Source organism: Scophthalmus maximus, chromosome 18, assembly GCF_022379125.1.
Source record: "Scophthalmus maximus strain ysfricsl-2021 chromosome 18, ASM2237912v1, whole genome shotgun sequence".
NCBI lineage: Eukaryota > Metazoa > Chordata > Actinopteri > Pleuronectiformes > Scophthalmidae > Scophthalmus > Scophthalmus maximus.
The window spans coordinates 7621861-7647341 of NC_061532.1; the positions used below are offsets into that span (position 1 = coordinate 7621861).

Below are 25481 nucleotides of genomic sequence, written 5' to 3' on the forward strand. Positions count from 1 at the left end.
CAATGCACCAGCACTAATTACATTTCACTCACAGGGCCGAGCCCCCTCCACTCTCCTTCGTGCCTCACTTTTCACGGTTTTACTTTCTCTCTTTTCTCATAATTGCTCCTCTTCTCCTCTCCATTTCTCCGTTTTCCGACACAAACGCTGATGTTTCTCTGGTTGATGTGTGGTGAGTGCCTGCAGCTCCCTCCCGGTTCAGCCCTGTGCTGCTGACTGCTTACAAGGAGCTGAGCTGTGTGTTCAGCTAATGGCTACAAGTTGGATCAAAACAGTATCAAATTGTACTGACGTTCAAGCAGTGTAATGATGAAATATGCATCTTACTGTCATCTTGTCTGTTCTCAGAAGCCTTTCATCTTCGTCAAACTGCCACAACATCCCTCAAAGGGTACTTCAGCGTTGTGTCGGCAAATTGAAAGTGGCTTTTTATGCTATGATTGATGGGACTGGTGGCGTTCAGAATGCATAAGTGGACAGTGATCGATTACCATAAATATGCAATTTGTATCCAACCGATTGGTGGTCACGCGCGGGACCTTTTGACTCTTAACTTCTGAGTGAGGATAATCTGTAAATCAAATAATGACTGAAAACTTGTAATATTTCAGTGTGCAGTTTGTGCACTTGAAATTATAGATTATTATATACAGCTCTGTGGCTCCACATAATATTGTAAATGCTTATGAAAAAGACAGTCAGACAGAGAGGCTGTAAGAAGGGAGAGATCCTTCAATGGGGAAAAATGTATTACCTCAGAAAAGTTCAGCATGACAATAATGGGCGCAACTAAACTGCACAATTTGATTTGTGGGCGTGAGGGACGTGTAGAGGACATTTATCAGCGTAACACAGGACACAATGCTCTTTGTGTGATTGGTTAAATTAGTGGGAGCTCATTTGCTTTCGCTCCAAAATCCTTTACAGGGCTTTTTTGTTGTTGTGTTAATTAAGGCGGAGCAACCATTTTGTATGCTTCTAGGATACAGGGCCGCATGGCAGAGAAAGAGATCATTGTTATTCCTCTCCTGCACCTCGTCGGCAGTGAAGTTTGTTTGTTTATTTTTTTTGTATAGGGTTTGCACCAAAGTTGAGTTGCTCAAATGCATATTTGCTGAAATCAGTTTGGTTTAGTTTTCCTCAGATGGTTGCATCCTCTGAATTAAATTCTACCGAGTTTTTCCCCCTGTGTGAACTGGACGGTTGCCAGCGCCCAGCGTGTTGCTACAACAGACAACAGACTTCTTACAGCGGACTCTTTTAAACTGCCGAATCTGTTGGATTAGGGGAGGTCGCAGGGAATTTCTGTTAAACCGTAACATTGCGTTCCTCGAGCTGGAGACGATTTCTTTTCATAAATTTATGAAAGCATTCATTAAAAACCTCTCTGAGCAAGAACAATATCCTCATGGGAAATCTTCAGCTAAGTGAATCAACTCATGATTTTCAATAAGTCGCTTTGTCCCGTGATGTTATGCCTAGTCACAAGGCGGTGCTGTGCTTCGGCTGCTCTTCTTGGTGCCATGTTCTACAGTCAAACTGTAGAATGTAACGAGATGGGAGAGAAGTTTTCCACACTAAAAACAAGCTGCAAAAGGCATTTCGAAAATCACTGTCAGGATTTGTTGTGTTGATTTTGGGTCGATGATCACAGTTGACATCATGAATCCCCTGCTGATATTTCATGGTCTTTCATCTCATTAGAAACCTACATGTTGCACCACCAGTGTCATTCTTTAAATATCAGTAAAACTCCCTCACACATGCCACATAGTTAACAAATGAATTAACTCCCATCATTGTGCTGCTTAACCCACCTTGTTTACTGCTCAGATATGCAACTTGCGAGTCACATTGAGATCCTGAGGGGACGCAGCCTCTCACCTTGCTGCTCACAGTGTCTGCCTCAGAAAGCTGACCTCTCATTAATCAGACCGATCAGCGGCCAGACGAAGTGTGAACTTCAAAATACTGACAGGTTTTGTTTCACTTCATTGCATCCACAGGGTGATTTTTTTGTTGTTGTGGAACATAAAACCGAGAGGCCTTGACACAAAACAGGACTGACTGACTTCCTCAACAAAAAAACAAAAAAAAGATCCCATGTCTTTTTCCATGGCCTGTTTTATGTCATTTGCTTTTCCACAGATGTTTATTTTATTTTATTTGGCTGCTAGCTTTAAATGCAGGTTTGGCTAAAGTGTCGTCCACTGTTGTTAAAGTGTGGTGGTTCATAGTGTGTATGCATCTGTGATTATGAACTGGGATTCATTTTTCTGTGTTTGCGCATGTGTACTTTTTTCATTGTGAAGGAAGCCAAGCTGCGGGAGCTACTCGATGTCAGCACCCTGGCGGGGAAGATGGAGAACAGGATGCTGACAGTGGTGAGTGGCCCTGACATGGTCAACATCACCTACCTGAACTTCATGGCGTTCCAAGAGGAGACAGCTAAGGTAAGGACAACAACATCAAAATGTTAGCTACCCTATATAAGGATACAATAATAAGCAGCTGTTAAATGTAATATATGTGTGTATATATGTATTTTAAAAAGGTTTTTCTATCGGGATAAAAACATCTGGGTATGCATGATGGTGAAGACAAAACTGGAAAAAAAATGCATGAATTAATGTTTAAATTAAAGCTTGAAATGACACAGTGGTTGGTTATAATGAAGAAAAAAGCTGCAAATGTTATCAGTATCTTAGCTTTTTTTAGGTGATATACGGGCATAAAAAAGTTCACCTTTATTTTTGTTTCTTCTGTTCATGTTAGACTTTGGATCAAGGCATTATCCCTGGTTGGATCAGAGATGAGCCTTAACATGAAAATAATTTATCAATGCAACAGTGTGTTTTCTGAGTTTACATGGAAATTATTTGCATACCTACGTGTATGAGCTAATGTCTTAGTTTGTTCCCAACATATGGCAGTAGTAACAGACTCCTCAGCACTTATCAAGGTCAATTTGCACTAGGACTGAGTACTGACTGTGTGTGTGTGTGTGTGTGTGTTTTTTATTTTCTGCAGGAATGGGCAGAAGAGCTGTTCAACCTGGCATCTAACCTCATGGTACAGAACATGTCCAGGGAGGCTTGCCTTGAGAAAGCGTACGTCATCTGCACAGACACACACATACACACACACACACACACACACACACACACACAGTCACACAAGAAATGTAAATCTCCAAACCCCAAAATAAATATGATAATCAAGTCTGCTACAAACAAATAATTGCCATCACCGACGTCACATCAGTTAAGTATCATAATTTCCATAGATAGAAAAAGTTGAAAAAGCAAATGTAAACATGTACACAGACACTTTTACTTATACACCCAAGTATATATCTACTGTACACACACACACACACACACACACACACACACACACACACACACGCACGGTAAGGTAAGAAGTTGCTTGTCACAGCTCCACTGGGCAGCCTGAGGGTTTGAGTTTGTAAAGGTCACTTCACCTCACATCAATGGAGAAAGGAAAGAGAGGAAAACAGCCAGGCAGGGAGGAGGAGGATAAATAAAACAGTTGGAAATATGTATTCGTTTTTGAACTTGACCCTGCATGTCAGCTGGATTATCTGCCTCCCAGTGCAGGCGTGCATACAGTATATGTATGTGTTTGTGTGAATGTGTATTCACACGCTGTGGTTTGTCGGAGCTACATTCATTACATTCGGTCCCAGCCTATTATCGTATGTAAATCACCTCTTGCTCTCGTGAAACAACTGTTTGTCCTGTTACGGCCTCACTAATTGGAGCAAACGCACCTTTCTGTGGTCCAGGGATGGTTAACATGTACAATGAGCGACTGAGTGAGGCTGATGTGGAGTGTACTTAAATAGGAATTTTTGTTGCCTGCCCTGCTCTGTTTGCTATCAAGTCCAAGTCCGCCATTAACTCACACCCCTCAGGAGCTAATTGACTTATGAGACAATGAAAGTGGCCATCGACCACATAGAAAATAGAGAGACGAATTGAATTGAACAGAGCGGGTTTCGCAGTCACGCTGGTTGCTCACAGCAGCAGCTGCTGTGCACTTGCTGCTTACAAATAAGGCGTTTCTTTGTCATACCACTGCTGCAGTATGAGGAGGCCCCATCCCCCAAGTGATGTTGATGTTACTCTGCATGTGGTTAATACTCATCGCTAGCTGGGGGGGGGGGGCAGTCAGTGTTCCCAGCAACTGAAAACCAAACACCATTTCTGAAAATCATTTAGCTGAAAATCAATACAACAGGACTAAGGACACTCCTTGGATTACAGTGCCTTGAGTATCAATGATTAGATTTAAAGGGCATTCACATGGCGTCGGAATAATCAGAAAAACTAGTGCCTTGACTCCGAAGATTCATCTAAACGCCGCCTCAAGTCAGAACAACAATTCTAGAATTTCAGATACATGAGTCGCGGACTTGTTGATATCTTACACATTAAACCAATTAATATAATTTTTTTATCCGCTTTTAATGTGAGCTTGTCAAATAGAATTTTTTTTGCCAATTGCAAACTGCATGTACATCTCTCACAAGCGCCCAGCAACATACTTATTAACCAATACAGACGTTTTTATGATTAACGTGCCTACGTTTGAAATTATTTATATGTCTGTCACATATGATATTTTTTTTCTTTGCTCTTCATTTATATGCAAATATTGGATACAGGCATCACGGTGTCGTTTAAATGCTCTAAACAAATAAACTCTGCACATTTTAGTCACAGATTCCATGTTTTTTCCACATTCTGACTTCAAGCACATGAACACACCGAGTAGGAACAACAACTTCACAATTGCACAATTAGAATTGCCCAACATAGTAGGATGACACATGTCTGCGCTAAAAAACTGGGTACATAGAAGTTATTGCATTCTTTTGTATATGTTTTGCATTTCAGCCCATTCCCCCAAAAGAGTAGATGGAAATAAGTATTTGCATTAAGACAGGTTAAATAGGAACTGAGCTTCTGAGTTAAAATTATCTACAGAGGGAGAGTCGAGATAGAAACAGAGGAAGCAGTGAGATAAACACGAACGGCGACTGATACAAATCCTTTCCCCATATCCTTGATGAATAATACAGGCACTTGTAAGGCAGACAAGGGCATCAAGAAACACCTTACTGTTCCCTCCTTCTCTTCTTACTACCATGCTTTTCTTCCTTCCTTATCTTCCTTTCATTCTTAAATCCTTTGTTCAGAAGTTACCCACATGCAGCTTCAGTGATGTCAGCTGTTGTCATCTATCTCTTTCTCCCTCACACTTCTTTCTCTTTTTGAATAAAAAAGGTTCAGACGAGGCACAGTCTGGTCCCGTTTACCGTTACGGCCATTGGTGACTTTTCCTTTGGCCTATGAAGTGGATGCTGTAATGGATATTAATTATTAGCCAGCAGCCACTTAAAGTCCTAGCCTGTAATGATGGCTCCTGTTGCAGCTGAGCTATTTATAACCCAGGCTGCGCTGCATGGCTCGGTGCTGCGAATTCAAGACTTCCAGGGATTAGCCAAAATTCGAACGTGTCATGTGAACACAACCAAATATTCATGGTATGCAACTAGAACTCTGCTCATGCAGTCAGACGCTGGGTGTCGTGTTGATATGTGCTTGTATCTTCACCACAGGGATGCATGCACTGTCATATGGATTTGCACTTTCACTCATATGCAGATGTAGCAAATGGTTATTTATGTCAGTGACACATCAAAGAAACTCAAAGAAACACACACACACACACACACACACACACACACAGAGACACACACAGACACACACACACACACACACACACACACAGATATTACATTTGCACTTCTGCTGATTACATTTCATGTAAGGCCTGTGCTCTGTCCAATGCAGGTACACGCGGCTGAAGCTGCAGCTCAACCCTGAGGGGCGAATCCCCGTCAAGAAGTAAGTCTGTGTTTCATCCCTCTCTCCCCTGCCAGCTCTCTGCTCTTTGATCAATGCATAGCTTCCTCTTCCTTCTCTCGTCGCTCTCAGAATGGGTACGCTCAGAATACACACATTCTCTGTGTATACTTGTGCATCTATTTGAATGTATTACCCCTCCCTCCCTTCTGTTGTCACGATATCCCTCTGTTACTTTCCACAACTCTTCAGCACTGCAGTAAAATGTTTGTGTGCATGTGTTTGTGTGTGCACGTGTATGTGTGTGTGTGTGTGTGTGTGTGTATGTGCATTTATGACATTGTGGGGATCCTAAGTCTGTTCATACAGTCACTTTATTGGGGGTTGTCTTTCTTATCGGGACAAAAAGCAAAACCCTTTAATGTAATGATAGTCATTGTAATGTCCTCTGAAGTTTTAGAGACATAACTGTGTGTGCGTCTGTGTATGTGTGCATGTGTTTGTTTGAGATGACTGCCAACATTAACTGCTGGTTGTTTGAACCAGCTGATGTTTCCATCTCCTGTAACAGACAAACACTTTCCCACAGTTCCCACACACAGAGAGTCACTACAGTACCTTGGGCTCCAAATGTGCTAGTGTGTGAGACACTTTCCTTTTTCATACACTTCACTTTGGTGAATTTCTGTTTCCGTTTTACTTACTGTATCCTCTGCGTTTGTCATCAGCTCATTGAGAACCCGGCTCTCTGTCTTTCTCCATTCGTCAAGTTGAGCTTTCAGACAGGCAACAGTGAACTCCGGCGATAACCTCCCTCAGAGCCGCGGAGGGAAGCAGTGGGTGTCAGCACAGAGAGGCTGAGAGACACTCCTCGCCGTTTAGGGAATTAACCTCCTAGCTGGGAGGACATGTCAGCTTGACTAATGTCAGCTTGCTCTCCCACTGAGCATACAGTATGTGCTCGCGGATACCTCTGCATGTAATTAAAACAAGCTACAGTATGGCCAGCGGAAACAGACCTAAAGAGCTAGCGGTAGCTGGAGTTTGTTGCCGTAAATCACATTTATTGTCTTTATACACAGAAGGACAGCCTCCCAACCACACAGAAGCACCGTCTCTCTCTCTCTCTACACTCAAAATGACAGATGAGGCAGGACAGAATATTTTTCACCGTCTAGTGCGAACCATGTATCTCCAAAAGAAAAATAAATCTTTCAAAAACCCTGAGGATTACATGAAAAATGTTGTGTCAAAAACCTGGAGACAGGGCTGTTTTTCTTGCCTATGGGAAAATGTGACGCCCGAGATAAACAGTTTTCACATTGCAGCAATCATATGATATAGCTGTGTTGCATGAATAGTGACGTTGGAAATATCTTTGCGTCATTTGTTTACATGCTCAAGTGTAAACACAAATTTTTGTTTTTTGGAATTAGCGGTACTGTCAAAGACACTGTGATGTTAAAACGAAAATGATAATGATAATCCATCCATCCATTATCTATTTTTTCCTTTAATGGCTGGAAAAAGAGGCGAGGGCAAGAGGCGTGGTACACCATCACCAGCCCATCACGGGGCCAACATTCCAAGACAAACAACCATTCGGTGTCTTTGGAGATTTCAAACCAAAGACCTTCTTGCTGTGAGACAGAGCTAACCACTGGACCACTGTGCCGCCCGATTATTAAATAATAATAATAATGAAAGATTGTGGGTGCAACTTTATATGCTCATCTTTATAAATATTCTTGGGGGAATATTGTCTATATGAAGAAGTACAAACGTCATCATTTTTTATGCATGTGCCATCTGGAGTTTAGATGTGTGTGAGTGGCGGAGATCCTATCAGCTCATTCTGCGTTGCACATACCATTCATATTTGATGATGACATTTCTAACAGTGCATGTTTGGACAGGAGTCACCGTTGCTGCGATACACCTATAATTTTTCCACTCATTTACTTTACGATATTAGGAGCACATCTCAGTGGCATGCAATAGCGGCCTTAAATGTGCACATAACGTCAAAACCCCTCCCTACAACAGGTTCAATAAAAAGGAAACTAATTACCGTATAGCCGCCATGATGGCTTTTAGACTGCATTCGTTTTAGCCAGGCTGTCTCATTTTCATATCTTCTCTCTGGCGTTTGTGGTTGCATTATCTCCTCACACACTAGTCATCTGATTATGCTGCTCTCGCAGGAGTACTCCTTAATGAGTAGCAATTAAAAGCTGTGGTAAATGCAGCACTTTGAGGATCCAAGTGAAAACTCCTCTGTCTGTGTGGTGCTTTCTGTGATTACTCATGAGGGTGTGTTTTTGTGTCCCCGCAGTATCTTCAGGATGTTCTCAGCAGACAGGAAGCGAGTGGAGACAGCCCTGGAAAACTGTAACCTCCCTTCTGGCAGAGTGAGACACCAAATTACTACAGCCCTCTTGTTTTTCAGTGTCGCTGTCTCCTTGTATTTCCTTTTTTCTCTGAACCTGCTCGCATTTGTGTACCTCCTCCTCACTCTTATCTCCAAGCTCTTTCATCATCTCCATCCATCCATCAGTCTGTCACCTCGCCGTTCGGCTCATTCTCTGTTCTCCTGTAACAGCAGCCGGGTGCTTTGCCCGTTTGTTTTGGAGTCTTATTTTCTGGATGTCTGCATGACTTCCCACTCAGAACTGATTTAGCTTTGGTTGTAATATAACAAATAGACCCGGAGGGAGCAATAGAGGTGACAAAGGCAGTTTTATCTTTATACCTCTCTCAGATATCACAAGAGAGAAGCTGCCCCCTCATGCATTGAGGTGTAAACAGTCCCCCCCCACCCCATCACGGCAAACAATCTCTGTATTACAGCTGTAGCAAGCAGTTTACATGTGTGGAAGTGGGCGGTGCTGTTAAATGCACTTCTGAACACATACTGAAACATATGCACGTACAGTGGGACAGACACGGTAGCTGTGTATCAATGGCCTCTGAATACTAACAGAATTAACTAATTGTGAAATACAAACACACAGAGAACAAACTATACATAATTAGCACAGGGAAAGAGCAGGATTTAAAAAACATGTTGCTGTATGAAGGCCTGGTGGGATTCGCTGTTGTTCCAGTGTGAGAGTAATTACAGCTAATTGGTGGTGCTGTTAATCCTTCAAACACACACATACAGGCAAAAGTACACACAAAGTGTAGCTCCCACCACGGTCTTTAGAATGAGTACTTGGGTTTTCCACGGGGCTTGATCCTGCATCACCGTCCCCTGACGGATACCTCCTGACTTTCTCTCCTTCTCGGAGTGTTTGGGTCAGGCTTTGTTTCTCGCTGGCACAATGCTGTGACCTCGCTGTGTCTTTATCAGAGCTGTTTGGCTCTGCTGGCTCTTCAAGAGGCCCCCTGCAGCCGCAGATTTTTTTGATTAAGTCCAAGTGCAGGAAGCCGTCTTCTGGGATTTTAAATTAATGTCCATGTAATCGTCGCCAGAAAGAGATTAGAGGTCGAGTCAGCAATCAAACATACCAGTAGAGTGAGTAGGTACATTTTGTTTAAGCATGAGGACTATACAGTTTTGAAGGGTTAGCACTTTTGCATTTACATTGACAATAGAGCTGAACAATTTATTTTTATAAAAATTATATTTAAATAATCAATTCACATAAAAGTGAAGATGCAAAAAACTAGAGACAACTGATAATAATATTCAAAAGCACCGCAGTACAGATACTATATATTTGTAGTACATCCACAATGTCTCTACTACACTTGCTGCCCCATGTGTCTTTCCGTGCCATTACAGTTTATCTTACCGTGTTGCTGTTGTCTTCTGCAGAGTGACACCATCCCCCAAGAAGACTTCACCCAAGAGGTGTATAACATGTTCCTGAGCAACATCTGCTCCCGACCTGAGCTGGACCACATCTTCTCTGATGTGTAAGAACCATATTTCTCTCAACTGTCATATATATTGAATATTGAAATTCCAATTTTGGAGATTTAGAAGTTGTTTGAGAAACTTGAAACAATGTGAGAGTAATTCATTTGATTTTTTTATTTTCCCCAACCATCTGTTGCTCTGTTCAGACTAGCAGCTAGATAATGGCTGCCAGGCCTGAATGAGCAATATGGCTTTGCCGGTTTAAGACAACCACTTTTGCCCATTAAAGTAATTATAAAGCATTTAATTAGTACAGGAAAGTGTGTTGTAATGACCCCGGTTGTGACTCCTCGAGCCTGGCTGCATGATCCCAGGTGCTGCAGAGGCAGAGCTGCCCCTTGGCCCAGAAGCACTCATGCCGGCGTGCCAGCACGACTCCGGCCACTCCAAGTCATAAATCTAGATTTTAATCACAGTTAAGTGAGATGGCATGAGGGCCAGGAGGATATGGAGATGATAATTTAGTTGAAAAGGCATAGAAATGAAAGGCGTTTAAATCAAATCTTATAATTTACTTGGCACAAAATGTTATTCTCTGCTCCTTTGCCTTTCTGTTTTCCATTTGAATTACCTCTCCTCCTTCATCTGCTCATCTCACTTTTTAAAATTCCGTTACCACTTCTCATTTAGTAAGCCCCTCCCATGTTTTCTCCAATTCCCCTTTTTGCAGTCCCACTAGTCACTCTACTCTCTCATCTTTTCTCTTCTCCTAAGGGGGGCTAAGACCCGTCCATACCTCTCGGTGGAGCAAATGACGGAGTTCATTAACATTAAACAGCGAGACCCTCGACTGAATGAGATTCTCTACCCTCCTCTCAAACCAGAACAGGTCCAGCTGCTGGTGGACAAATATGAACCGAATGCTTCGTTGGCACAGAAAGGTCAGTGACTTACATGTCTGTCAATTCATACACAGGGACATTTACATGTTTAAATGTTGTGTGTAAAGTGTTTCTGGAGTTGCTGTCATTGAGTCATGACTCCTTTTTGTTTCCTGCGAAAGTGTTATTGCCCATCTTTTGTCCGTTTGCCTGTGTCATGGCCACTGTGTTGCACTGTAGCCAGCAGTCAGTCAGTCTTGGCAGTTCAGTCCAATCTACCTGTTAAAAGTATAAAAATATCACAAAACTGCACTTGTGTAAACATACATAAAGGAGCACTTTTAGTTGTGGGCGTCAGAGCATCAGGATTGGCACCGAAAAATTAATGAACAACCAGGATGGAGTAGCACAACGGATCCAACGCTTCAGGACATGTAGTGCTTTCATATTGCCTGAACTGTCAGTGGACAGGGAGATGCCAAAACCGGATAACATTACTCTCCGTATCAGGCATCAAGGTCGGGTATGTGCCAATTCAAATTGATGAGCCAAAATGGGTGGCTTACACTGTATTCTGATTATTTTTCTATGGTATTGTACCAAACCATTTTGAAAATATAATTATAAATGTTGACATTGCTATCTCTATATAAATAATTAATAGTTTGCGCTACACAAATGTCCTTTCATTTCAAGTCAACACAACAATAGCACAGTGTGATGGGTGATTTGTAAAACGTTAGTCCCATTGGTATGTTTCCCAAGCAACAGCCTGCATAGAGCTGTTCATCAAAACCCTTCGAAACTGTGCTGCAGATCTGATGTAAAATACATTATGCACATTCATCATTATGCCAATCACAGCTGCACATTTCATTACTGATTACATTGAAACTAAATTGACCTCAACTGTTTTGAGCAGAGCTTTGGGTGCCGCTCCTCAGAATGAAGTATCTACTTTTTCCTCAGATGTTTGACAAAATGAATCCCACATTCAAAAGTCTTGTTTGACACTGATCACAGCGATGTGATCCTACTGTGATGTCGTGTGTTCCATCCCGTCCCAGGCTCTCTGGACGCGTGCCCTTCTCTGTCCCAGTGACAGATTTCCCCATGTGAAGTATTTATCTAGCCGGAGGAAGTGCTGCCATCTGCTCTGCAGAGGGGTCCAGAGCTCCACATGCTACCTTCACACACACACACACACACACACACACACACACACACACACACACACACACATACACACACACACGCACACACACACACGCACGCACACACACACACACACACGCACACACACAAACACACACACACACACACACACACACACATTCAGATACACATACACACACTTGTTCCTCTCTCAAGGACACTTATACAGTATTTGCATTCAGAAATGTACGGTAGCTGTGTGCATACAAAACATGTGCCTTTAGAAAGCATTGGAAAAGCCTTGTGGAATGTAAGCCTCGATTGCCTCAGGCCTCACCCTCCTTGTTACTCTATTGCTTCTATCTCTGTTTTCCAGCTTGGAAGTTGTGAGTTTTATACCCGTCATTAGTCTCCTCAGTGCTCTGTCACTGTCTGTGACTCTTTCCGTCGATGCTCACTCAAGCATTCTGACATTGTTTGAAGGCGGATGGATAAAATTCAAAGACGCTCTCATCCAGAGTATGATGGCACATCATTGCATATTCATCTTATGTGACTTTAGAGAGGGGGCTCTGCATTTCAACTGCAGTTTCCTTATTGAAAAACCAAAGTTTTTTTTAAATTATTTGACTTGAATGTAGCATATTTATATTCATATTTTACATTCCCTTCCTTTACCTTTCAAATCTCACTTAGGGATTAATAACACCTGTAGGTCTTCGCTCAAGTGCTCTTCCAATCCCAGGCATGTTAACAGCCCTGTTTGACCTCGAACCATCTTGGGATCTTGGGAAACGCTGCGTGTTTCGTGTGTGTGTGTGTGTGTGTGTGTGTGTGTGTGTGTGTGTGGTTGTGTGTGTGTGATGCAGCGGTGAGGCCTCAGCCTGGCGAGGGGAGGTCATTGTAGTCACCGGGGAGTAAGACGCTGAGTGCGACCGAGCTCAGATGTCACAGACAGCAGCCAGCGTTAATTAGTCCAACAACTCAGCAGAGGGCGGTGCTGCATTAATTAGCATAACGTGGCCGGAGGGACCTGCTGCCCCCGTTGAGCTTGCATCACTTGGCATATTTAGTGCAATGTCAATTGAGCGTGTGCGTGTGTCGGGCGGAGGAGGTTGTGTGAGGGGGTGTTTTGGTTTCACTTTGAGCGATGGCTGTGGTGTGCAAAATTTAATCCACCCAGGTGCGGTGGGTGATGAGTATGGGGATGTGTATGGAAATTTTGATCTTGTATCTTGATGAATGGAAATGTGTGATCTACTTCTTTATTCAGCGTCTTTCCCTATTTTTTTCAAGCTCATTCAATGAGGACATGAGGGCATTGATGACGGCAAAAAAGGCAAAGCTTTTTAAGAGTGACCTTGACGAAGAATCACAACAAGGAAAGAACAACGTCAAGGGCAGTTCAGCTTTTTCAGATCCCTGTACAACATTAGATGAACATCAGCAGCGCCAGTAGAGGCCAATGAAGCCTGAAGTGCAGAAAATCACATTCTCATGCATTTATCCACCTGGAAACCTATTTGTAATGAACGCTAATAACTTACAGCCCACACCTACAGTGTAAGACACAGAAACACTGAGGCATAGGCTTTAAGGATTAACCACAAAGACTTTCAGCAAACGGTGACTTCGGCTTTGTGCTGAATTAATCTACAAATGTAATCTCGGTGTGACTTTAATTAGCGATCAATAGCATGTTTGTAATGTAATCTTTTGAAACCATTTGATCAGCTGCTTATCTGAATGCACCTGCAGTATGTTTCTACACAGTATATTGCACAAACACATACACTTATACATTTTTAAGGCTGTGTTTTTTTTGTTTTCATGTAAAGTATTGAAAAGGGAATATATCTCAATGAATATTCAGAACCTGTATCTGTAAAGACGCTCACGCACCACCATGTGCTATGCACTGTGTTGTGCTTCATTTAGTTATAGGGTAAGGCTGGTGATATTTTGTTGTTGGTTATTGTCAACAGATCCTATTAAAAGATCAAAACCAAAAGACAGCCCCAGGCCCATTTATATAGATACTGTAGCAGATGTTTATCTTGGAGAGAGAGAAAAAACGACTGTATTTCTTAGCAAACACTTACACAAACAAGAGCTGACGCTTTTGTCCAAAGCGACTTACAACAATCGGCCTACATACATAGGCAGGTAGCATTAAGGGCCTTGCCTAAGGGCCCACACTGGATTTTTTTATTGGATTTTTTTTATTCACACAGATTGATACATAGTGCACTGGTGATTATTCACAGCAGCAGGATAAATGTGGGGTCAACTTAAAATAAACAATTAACAGTGCCCGTTTTCTTTGCGCTGAAGGAACCTGTCACCCAGTGGTCAGATTGAGTGGGACTTGATGTGTGATGTGTTTTTATTTGTTGTCAGCAGTGGAGCTCTGCAGCACAGGGAAATAAGACTTTGGGCACCAAGACAATACATGTTTGTCAGATCATTTCATTATTAACGTCACCAAACTTATCTGGTAAAGTCTGGACCAGAAAGAAAGAAGTCATCCAACTTCATGTCTTGACGCACATGTCTGTGTTGTGTTCACGCAGGTCAGATCTCGGTGGAGGGATTCGCCAGGTATCTGAACGGGGAGGAGAACAGCATCATCCCCCCTGAGAAGCTCGACCAGAGTGAAGACATGACCTTTCCCCTCTCCCACTACTTCATCAACTCGTCACACAACACATACCTCACAGGTACACCCACACAAGTACACACATAAACAAGTTTTAAAAATAGCTGTGAGCTATGAGCAACTCTCTGTCTCTCTGTCTTGTTTGTACTTTCGTATTCATGCTTAACTCGATTTTACCCCTGGCTGATTGCACACATGCATCCCGTATTCCTCCACACATGAACAGATCACTTGTTCATTTCGAAATACAATTACGGTTGCACAAGTGAATACATCCAGCTTTCTGCCTTGCAGGTCAGTCAATCAAATGCACTGGTGCATATCAGACCCCCCTTTTTCCCGCATTACCTCTCAAGAGTTTATCCAATCAAATCATGCCATGTGACTCAATTCATTTATATTCATGAGTTAAATATTTCTTTAGACTGGTAGTCACAGTAACTGGCTCCTGGCAGGGCACAGGCATGGCAGGCACAATACAGAAACCATTTCCCCCTCAATGGATATTAGGATTCATCTATTCAAATCTATTCTGAGAGGAACTGGAGACCACTGAATCTTTCAAGTGGATCAATTTTCTCCAGCAATCAAAAAAAAAAAGAAGAAATTTCGGTAATGGACCAGCCTCATAGCCCACGAAAGGAAGAAATGAGAAAAACAAAGAGCCGGTTCATGATCCTCTCCTCAAACACTGTTTTATTTTAGGTATTTGTGACTCCTCAGACTGTGTTTTCCTCCTTGTGGTAAAGATCCGAGATAATGAGGTTAACAAAAGCTTTTCAATCCTGTTGATCCTTGGCAAAATTAAAGTGTTTTTTCATATAAAGTACAGCATGAACTAATTTAGTAAAGTTTTTTTTTCCTTTATGGATGTAGATAGGGGAAAATTTAAATATTGCAAAAAATGAGGTGAAAGTAGGAATGAAAAAAGAAATTAGGAAATTAATGAATGCACCCACCTGACGTGACGACGCAGGTCTGCCTATTACTTCGACACAATTGCAGGAACACATGCCGCTAATGTGAAGAGATAATTGCTTCGCTAACGGTGACAGGGTGATGAGATCTGCCGGCTTCAGATAACGACAGCTAAATAGTTTTTACTGCATGCTAGCAACTAATGAGGTTAATGAACTCTCGAAAAGCAGGAGGACGTGCTTTTGTAGGCATCCTGTTACTTTTGTAAACAATATAACAGTTTTACCTTACGTGTGTGTGTGTGTGTGTGTGTGTGTGTGTGTGCGTGCGTGCGTGCGTGCGTGCGTGCGTGTGTGCGTGCGTGCGTGCGTGCGTGCGTGCGTGCGTGTGTGTGTGCGTGTGCGTGCGTACAGCCGGCCAACTTGCAGGGAACTCTTCAGTTGAGATGTACAAGCAGGTTCTCCTGTCTGGGTGCCGCTGCATTGAACTAGACTGCTGGAAGGGTCGCACCACCGAGGAAGAGCCCGTCATCACTCACGGCTTCACCATGACAACTGAAATCTCCTTCAAGGTAAAACAAGGAGAGTGCAGTATTGGTGTAAAAAAGGGGCTATGTGGGGGAGAAGATGCATTTTAATGTCTTTGTCTACAGACACAGAGAAGGGGGTTAAGTGGATAAACAGACCCCATGGACAGATGATGTAATCAACATACGGTGCCCAGGATCCACTTACTTCATCACACACTGATGTGTGAGATCCACGTCTACCGTGTTTTAGTTACTTAAAAAGCTGGTTTCCATTTCTGTTTCACAGCAACATTTCCACTAGATTCTATGTGGGAAACATGATTATGCCTCTTAGTGCTCACTTGCAAGTGTGTTGGCAGCCCCCGCTGTGAACATGCAGGTTCGCACCAAAATGCAAAAGCTGGTTTATTGCTTAATGAAATTAAATTGAAAGAGCAGGTTCAGTAGCTTAGATGTATATGCCTCTTTCACCATGTACATACTGTAAATGATTAATTGTTTGTGTGGTTCACGGATTTACAGACTTAATACTGAAGTTTTCAATCCTGGTTGATTTGGCTACACTTGCATTGCTGTTAATAAATTCAGTGTCATATCACACATATTGAGCAGCTACTTTGTCTGAAAACTCCAATCGATTAGTTGGAGTTGTGCAGCCTGTCGTCTGCAGCTCTTCATCTAACAGTTTCCTGTGACTGTTCCTTCCTATTCCATTACTTCTTCTATTACTTCTTTGCAAAGATCGGATGATCCTCTAATGATCATCACATTTCCTTCATTTCCTGTGGCTGCTTCTAAACGAAAGCCACCATATGTTTCTGCAGTTTAACAATTTTAACGTCGAGCAATTTGCAGGAGGAACGTGTTTTGTTTTTTTTGTATTGACTGGCGGAGCTCTGACACGGTGTAAACAGAAGGAAACAGTAAACAGATATCTGTTATCAGTGAGATAACAATGTGTTGAATCACAAGTATGCATTGTTTTCTTGTAAAACCGTCATGCTTAGGTAAGCAATTGTGAATAGCAAACTCTGCTGCTGCAGAGAAAAACAAGAGTATAGAGAGATGATTACCTCTGCCAAGGAGGTTATGTTTTCGCATGTCTGTTTTTTTGTTTGTTAGTTGGTATGTTCGTTTGTTTTTTTGTCAGCAGGATTACTCAAAAAAACTGAACAGCTCATGATACTTGGTGGAAGTATGAGACATGGGCCAAGAAAGAACCCATTCAATTTTGGGGCGGATCCACGATTTTCTTTTTACTTTCTTTATTGCGAGATCAGTCGTTTCCTCACATTTTCACAGATTTCTCAGGGAATAATGCATGGTTTTTGATGGGGGAAAAAATCGGACATATTACGGAACTCATTATGTAGTTTATCTTGAATTTAAGCGCCTCTGCGGAGGTTTGCTCTCTACATTTTAGTTACGCATTAAATGCTGAGCATAAACATGGAGTTAGATTTCGTTGTTCCAACTGTAATAATATTTTATACAGTAGAGAATGAAAACAAAAAAAAGGTAATTGTGCTTGTGGAGGAATGCAGAGTGGGGAAAGTAGTGGTGAATAAAAAGTGGGACTTGCATTCAGCAGATAGAAGGTAGAGGGATCCTGGAGAGAAGAGCTAAGGGGCTCTTAATTAAAGTCCCTGAAGATGAGAAGACAGAAAAAGAAAAAAGGTTCAGTGCTAATCTATGAATCGTGTTTTCTTTGTCAATGCAATATGAAAAAGTGCAATAAACACACCGCAAAAGACTGCCTGAAACTCAATGAATCAGAGAAAAATGATTTAAGTTACAATGCGACACAGGGTTTTCATCGTCATTATAAGACTTGGTGTTCAAAGAGGGTGGTCTGGTGAAACAATCACTCATGCCACTCAGTGAACAGGGGTTATGCAAATTACGTAAACTTCTCTTTCATTGCATCCATTTGCAGAGGAGGTGTCAGGAGAAAAATGAGAAAGAGGTGGGCGGATCGATTGATAGCAGAAATTTAGATTTAATGAGTGTAACAGAAGAAGTACAACAGGCTTAATGGTATTATTCTGAGAGTGAAAAACAGGCGTGGTGTATGGGGGATTGTGAAGGACGGAGTAAATACAGATGGAGAGGGTTGAGTTGGAGACAAAGATTTTTATTGGGGAGATGGCGCAAATGGAAATGAAGGCATTAACTGAACTGACACCGCTGTTAACGATGCGGTAATTGACTTTGACAATCAGTGGCTTGGAGGTCCGATATCAGATAGCACTTCATGGCTCCGCACTCGTTTCCGTGGACAAATCCAAGCAGGAATTTGTGGGACATGAGTGACTGAGGAAACCGTAGTTTATGATATCCTTTACGGGATTTTATTCAACATTTGTATTCAGAAAACTGACCAACACTTTGACGCCCTGCACAGTAATGATACAGTGTTACAGAGGAAGATTTTGCACACAGAAATGCATTTGATACACATCGCCATAAAGATAATTCTTCCAGCTCTGGTAATCCACAACATGGGCTCTCAGGCATTCTGGGAAAAGTAGCAAATCATAATATCCTAAGTGGAGTTTATTGTGGCTGGTATACGACCTGAGGAGTAATTTGAGTATTTTTGTTTGATTTTCTTGTGTCTCCTGTCTCTCAAAGCATATTACCACCAAAACAGACACAGTGATATAATTTATTTTTAATGTTATAACAATAACAATCCAACATTAAAGTAACATTCTGACCTATGAACGTGTGCATTCAACATAATTTACAATTATATTATTAATTATCATTTTCTTTCTGTGTATCTTTTTAGGAGGTGATCGAGGCTATTGCGGAGTGCGCCTTCAAGACCTCGCCCTTCCCCATCATCCTGTCTTTTGAGAACCACGTGGACTCGTAAGTCAGCAGATCATTTCACGTCAGGAGTGTAAAGGCTCCAGAACAACTGTTGACTTTATTGATGAGTATTGTCTATCTATGGATGGTTTATAGTAGTAACATGCATATTCAGAATATGTTGATAATAAGGAGGCAAGTAACCTGCGCGTGTGCGCGTGTGCGCGCGTGTGTGTGTGTGTGTGTGTGTGTGTGTGTGTGTGTGTGTGTGTGTGTGTGTGCGTGTGCGTAATGACTCCCAGACCAAAGCAGCAGGCGAAGATGGCAGAGTACTGTCGGTCAATATTTGGAGACGCATTACTGACTGAACCTCTGGAAAAATATCTTGTGAGTACAAAAGATGCTCATAAACACATGCATGTACTGAGACACATTGATGATTGCAAGCTGTCTTTCTTTTTTGGGACTTTAAACACACACACACACACACACACACACACACACACACACACACACACACCATGACCAGCAGATAGTATCGCACAGATATGTGCCAAAGAAGTGTCCTTGAACACTGTTGCCCAGCATGCACATAAACATGTATATGTGGGTGTACACTCATATGTAAACACATACAAATAGTAAATTCTTTTGATTATTTACACTTTTGTTTCTTTTTGTTTATACTTCTCCCTTTTTATTTTCTCCCGTTGTCTCCTCTCACATCCAGCAACATATCGACTCGCTTTCTAGCACCTGGCAAAGTGTGTTGTCACTGTTTTTCCTCTTTCTGTCACTCCAGGTGCGCTCCTATATGGAGTCCTGGATTTCACCCCCCACCCACCCTCTGGTTTTCATTCTCATTTCAAATTACGGACACACACATACCTTTGGCTATCTATGTGCCACGGAAGTTAACTTTTAATGATTCATCCCACAGTCATTGTTATTTTGCCTCTCTGCTATCATGGCATAGACTGCAAAAGACAACCGTGTCAGATGAAATGGAAATGTTTTAGGCTGTAATCTAAACGTGGCTTTTCTTGGCAGCCCTTTATCTATCTCTCCTCTTGTTGCCATGGCTACCAGTCAAAACTTGCGTTGTCCCTTTGTGGCCAAACCAGCCCCCCCCAAAGGAGTCTTTGTGTGTAATAATGACGCATGCACTTACGTGAGGCGACTGTAGACACTTGTCGAAACAAACTCTCACACGTGTTTAGTCTTGAGCGTGCAGTCGTGCACACATATGTACTCAAACATACCACTTACTCCTCTGTTATTCTCCAGGGGAGGACTTGTCCCTGTTGGTGTAACACTAAAGAACCAGTCAAGTTCCCAGCAGTCAGATGCGGCATTATCTCAAGCACGCAGGGAGCTCCTCCAGCATCGCTGCCTTCCAAAGACACAGCCCCGCTGAGAGTTTCAGGCTCCTGACTGGATTTGACATTGAAGCATTAACAGGGAGAAGCCTTTTCGAATGGAGTGACACAGGGAAGGAGTAGGAGAGAGATACAAGCAGGCAGACGCCGAGGGAGAAGTTAGAGTGAGAGAGAATGAGGAATTGAGGAATTGAGATTTCTGCCGCTGAGCATGTAATAACTGGGAAAGGTGAGTGCAATGACAACCACTCCCCTCCGGCATTGAGACAGCTGTGTATACAGCGTAGCGAATGGGATATCAGCTCTGTTAGTCCATAGGGTCGGGGACAGATAGGGTAATATAGCTGGATCGGTTCCAGCTGAGCCTAGGGTGGGAATAAGGAGGATTACAGTTTTCTTAGAAAGTTGAGTGCCGCCTTTATCCCCACTCCACAAAACTGTTATTTCTGTTGAATAGGAGCCTAGTGAAAGTGTTTATTATTTTCTTTGTGTTTTTTCCCGTTTTGTTTTTGTTGCTGTTGTCTTTCAATTAAGCTGAGAACAGTCTGCCCCTTCCCCAAAAAAATTAGCCTAAATTACTTGTGAATTGGATTCGCCATGAACATGTTCTCTTGTCTGTTATATGGCTCTCGTCGCTGCATTCATTATGCTGATGAAGGCTGTACTGCCAAAACATTTTCACCATGAATGTTGAGAAAAATATGAAATGTGCTGCGAAGTAAAGTTGTTTTTTTTTGCAGCTTGTTCAAGTCTTGTTGAGCGTTAAGCTGCAGACAGACCAAGATGAGTCCGTCCCAGATCACACAGACATCTGAAATACATATCATGTGTTTGAAGCTTCAATTTCTGTTCAGTGAAAATGGAAATACCTCTGTGTAAAATACTCCTTTACAAGTAAAAGTCCTGCATTCAAATTGCAAAAATGTATCAAAAGTATTCATGTTGCATGAGCCATGTGTTAGATTATTGTATACTTCATTATAGATTCATTGTCACTGATGTATTAGTGTATAAGAAGCATTTTTACCGTTGTATTTGCAACTAATTTGAAATACTTTACACACTAGTAGTTAAATCCTCATCAATGCACCATGGTGATATAAAGTAAATTATTGTAAAATTAGCTTTGAAATTAATGTAGTTTATTGAACATTACTCTCTATTCATTTGACCCTCTGAAATATAATGGAGCAGAATAGTGTAGATAGATGTGTAATGGCAGCTGAGGAAGACGGTTATTGGAGGGGAAAGCATAGGTTCAGTTTGGTGTATGAGTCACTGTTTTCTTGCTCCTGGAAGAAGTCAAGTAAGAGTAAGAAACCTTTTAAGTTTCGTTGTGTTTAAAGCTGGTAACTTGTAAAGACCCTGGTTGTGTTTATTCAACATCACCACTGACTTTCTCAATAATACATTATTAATATACCTAAACACTGTCATCCCACAGCAGTGTACCCCATGAATAAATCCGAGATCTGCCTATTTCCAGCCGGCTCCCTTCAGAGAGTGTGTATTTGTGTTTAATGCTCAGCTTCCCCCTCAGGAGGCTCAGTCTAGTGTTGAAAGTGTAAACTTTTGAGTTGTTGCATCAACAGACTTGGCAATGTTCCACTCTGATCCTCGCAGTGTCTACTCAGCAGAATCATCCTTAGTGAATCCCCCCCCCCAAAAAAAACTGTCATGAATTTACATTCAGTGTTAAACGACATTCTCCTGTAAACAACTACTGCATTTCCATTCTGTAATCAGCCAATTTGTCTCCGAACCGACGTGAACATGGCTGTAATGAAGCGGTGTCTGGCCATGTAGCAACATTTTGGAACTTGACAACCTTTGTTTTTTTTAAATGTCTTTTCTATTGAAACAATTGTCACAAAAAGCAGCCCATACCTGTCCTCCAACAGATTCCATAATCATACAACAGGATATTACATTATTCTGCTGAAAACCTTTTATCAACTTCTTGTCTGCCTGTGCTTTTTCTTTATTTACACAACCTTTCTTGGATTTTCATGACCTCTCTGTCACCTTCTCTTTCCGCACTCTGTCCAGCTGGAGTCCGGTGTGCCGCTCCCCAGCCCACTTGAGCTGATGGGGAAAATCCTGGTGAAGAACAAGAAGAAACACCACAAGACAAGCGGGAGTACCAAGAAGAAGTTGTCGGAGCAAGTTTCCAACACCTACAGTGATTCTTCCAGTGTGTGTGAGCCCTCGTCCCCTAGTGCAGGTACGGCACTCCCTCGAGTACACAGGCACACACAATCACATCCTGCTAAGAGAGCGATCAAGTCACACTTGGGACAGTTGAGTTATGATGTTTCAGAAGTAAAAATGTAGCCTAACCGTCTGGGTCCATCTGCGCTATGGACCGACACCTCTGTGCTGTCCAGAAACTGAATCACTGGAGCCAAACAGCGCTTTTGTTTATCATTCGTCATTTTCATGGCCCTTTCCATCAGCTGAAGCTATTATTGGCTGTTGCATACACTCCCCTGTCAGGCGCATACGCTGCTAGTCACTGGGGCATCTTAAACACTGTCCAGCAGTGGCAGAACGTTGGTGTGTGTTCATGCAGCTGTGTGTACATCACAGTATAGTACGGTGATTAACTTTTATATATCTCAATTTATGGATTTTTATATTTTCACAGCTGTTCTCTGGTTCTAGTTTTCCATTATCATTCATATTTCCATATTGGCTGCACTTCACATGTGTCGTATGTGTGTGTGCGCCTGCGTGCGCTTCTATGTTTTTTTTTACATTACATATCTCCCCTTATTCGAAATTGTGTGTTCAGTTTACCGTTCAGCTGTAAATTTCGATAGACCGTGCAATCAATCACCTTGACTTTCTTAATTGCTAAGCCGCTAGCATCATTCTTACACTGACACACACTGCCCCCTGGTGTAAGAAAATGTGCAGCACAAGTGATGTGACTGTGCTGACACTATGAGACACTCAGTGACCGTTGCAAGAGACTGTGATTCTTTAAACTGAGAAAAAAACCAAATTACATGTTATAATGAAATTCAATTGAATCGTCTAACAAAACTAGAATTAGAAAGGCTGCCGTAATGTATTATTGTCGCATTTATTAATTTTAATTGATAACGAGCTGAGACACTGCTGTATCAAACCCCAGCTCAACAAAATGAAGATACCAAATTTCTCTGAGGACAGACACAGAGATTTTAGTATGAATATTAAACTGAACCTATAGAGATAAGCTGGATAACAAATAGCAAGTACAAAATTGAGTTGGACCGATATTACCAGCTTATTTGTAAGCACTTTGTGTGATTTAGAAGTTCTCCACAAGCACTGACAAGTAGTTAATTACTTACTCTAATGCCTATTGGTAGAAACGCTGCAAATGAAGATTTATTGTGTTGATACAGCAGTTTGACCTTGTATTATTGTAGGATGGGGCTTTGTTGCTGATAACTTAGTTTTTTTCTCCACACAGGTTCAACTAAAGAGGAGATTGCGGATTCTTCTCAGGCCTCCGAGGGCGCTGAGCTCAGCCTGAGGCCGCAGGGCAGAAAGTCTATCGGTGAGTCATGCGTCGTGCGTGACCTCGGACTCGGAGGGAAATCTTTAGCAGGGCTCTCATTAGGCTGACGCAGAAGCTGTAGGTCAGGCCGATCATGAGGATGTTAAAATTAATTTCCTCAGTCAGCATGACCTCCGATTCAGTGGGAAATCATTTCGCAGATCTCTCATTATGTGGGTTGCAGAGGCTGCTTCAGCTCCACCAAGACAATATTCAAATGAATTTCCTTTGTGCGTGAGCTCTGTGTGCGTTCAGCTGTCAGCGTCTCCCTTGATTGTGTTGCTGCTTTAATGTAATGGAGGCAACTGATTGCTTCCAAACAGATCCGCTCAACATCCAACTTTATTGGTCCATATAGCTTTATTTATTGTAATAATATGTGATCAAATCTGCGTCTCGTGTTTCAGGTGAGGTGGAGGCAGAAAGTGAAGATGAAGATGACGATGATGATGACTGTAAAAAGGGCTCAATGGATGAGGTGTGTCTCTCGTTCTGCATTCAGTTCAAATGCTTGTAATTGAGATTCACAGCTAAGAGTGCTGGGTCCATTTCATGTGCCAAGGCTGCCTTCTAGTGTACATAGTGGATAATGCATCTTAATCCCTCTAATGGGTCTTCAAAGTTCTTCTCGTTGTTTTCAAGGATTTCTCAACTGTGTGTGTGTGTGTGTGTGTGTATTTCATGTAAAGGGCACAGCAGGCAGGGAGGCATTCGCCACAGAGGAAATGTCCAACCTGGTCATCTACATCCAGCCAGTCAAGTTTAACAGCTTTGAGGCGTCCAAGAGTAAGGGAACATTTACTGCATCGTCATCTAACCGACATTTAGAAAGCAACGTAGATCTGATAGGAATGAATGTGCAGATATAGTTTGTTTGTTTGTTATTAAGCTTTGGAATCATTTTTAAGTCAGTACATTACCTCTGTAGAAGTACTTGAAACAAGTGTTTTAACAGCAGGGATAAATTTAGACCTCAATGTTTTCAATCTATCAAGTGACCATTAGATAATTCTCATCAATGTATCACGCAGAGATCAACCGCAGCTTCCAGATGTCATCCTTTGTAGAGACCAAAGCTTTGGAGCAACTGACCAAATCCCCTGTTGAGTTCGTGGAGTATCCTTCTCAGTTTCACTGAAGCAGTCCTTTTTTTTTTTTTACAATTTCATACAACTCACAATAATGGGGCAAAAAATTAGGTCTACGTGTGTTTAGCCTTTGTTCTTCCAACCTCACAAGTTCTTATGGAAGTGACTCATGATACGGTAGGAACAGCATCATAATGTTCTTAGCTATCACAAAAAGATGATACACAATCAATATTTTGTGGTGATTTAAATCAATAATTCTTATTTTGAAGCAGTGGTACAAGTAGACCAGCAGAAAACAAGAGACGGTCATGCAGCTTCGTCCTTAACGCACCTCTGTTCAGATACAACAAGCTTCAGCTGAGCAGGATCTACCCTAAAGGCACTCGAGTGGATTCATCCAACTACAACCCTCAGCTCTTCTGGAACGCTGGCTGTCAGCTGGTGGCTCTCAATTTCCAAACCATTGGTGAGTATTACAGCCCTTAAGTGGGTCTAGGGGTAAGAGAGAAGGGAAGCAACAATTTGACAGCGATGGTTTTAAGGCAATCAGCCAATCAGTTTATTATTCAGAAACAATTATAAAAGATAACCAAAAGAGCCGGAATCAGGGGAGGAAAGAAGTAATGGACAGGGCTGCGGCTGATGACAAATCTTAAAACAGACAAAACAAAAAATTTAAATGACCCTCAGCCTTCTTACTGACAAATATATAACACTGCCTATCTGGCCTAATCTTTCTT

The 25481-nt window shown here is 42.0% G+C and overlaps 1 protein-coding gene across 6 annotated transcripts in view; it reads left to right on the forward strand.

Moving 5' to 3' along the window:
- The window catches only part of LOC118290181 (1-phosphatidylinositol 4,5-bisphosphate phosphodiesterase beta-1), a 150840-nt gene that overhangs the window by 104688 nt on the left and 20671 nt on the right, over window positions 1-25481 (forward strand). For all 6 annotated transcript variants that reach the window (XR_004786359.2, XM_035617643.2, XM_035617642.2 and 3 more), the window contains 16 exons: window positions 2313-2453; window positions 3031-3110; window positions 5883-5936; window positions 8230-8305; window positions 9718-9818; window positions 10537-10703; window positions 14372-14518; window positions 15789-15946; window positions 18699-18781; window positions 19024-19108; window positions 22150-22324; window positions 23564-23650; window positions 24058-24128; window positions 24340-24436; window positions 24682-24766; window positions 25083-25207. Coding sequence is in view for 5 of the 6 variants with exons in the window: in XM_035617641.2 (XP_035473534.1) it covers window positions 2313-2453; window positions 3031-3110; window positions 5883-5936; window positions 8230-8305; window positions 9718-9818; window positions 10537-10703; window positions 14372-14518; window positions 15789-15946; window positions 18699-18781; window positions 19024-19108; window positions 22150-22324; window positions 23564-23650; window positions 24058-24128; window positions 24340-24436; window positions 24682-24766; window positions 25083-25207 (1732 nt within the window). In the remaining variant the exon portion in view is untranslated. The remainder of the gene's footprint in view (window positions 1-2312; window positions 2454-3030; window positions 3111-5882; window positions 5937-8229; window positions 8306-9717; window positions 9819-10536; window positions 10704-14371; window positions 14519-15788; window positions 15947-18698; window positions 18782-19023; window positions 19109-22149; window positions 22325-23563; window positions 23651-24057; window positions 24129-24339; window positions 24437-24681; window positions 24767-25082; window positions 25208-25481) is intronic.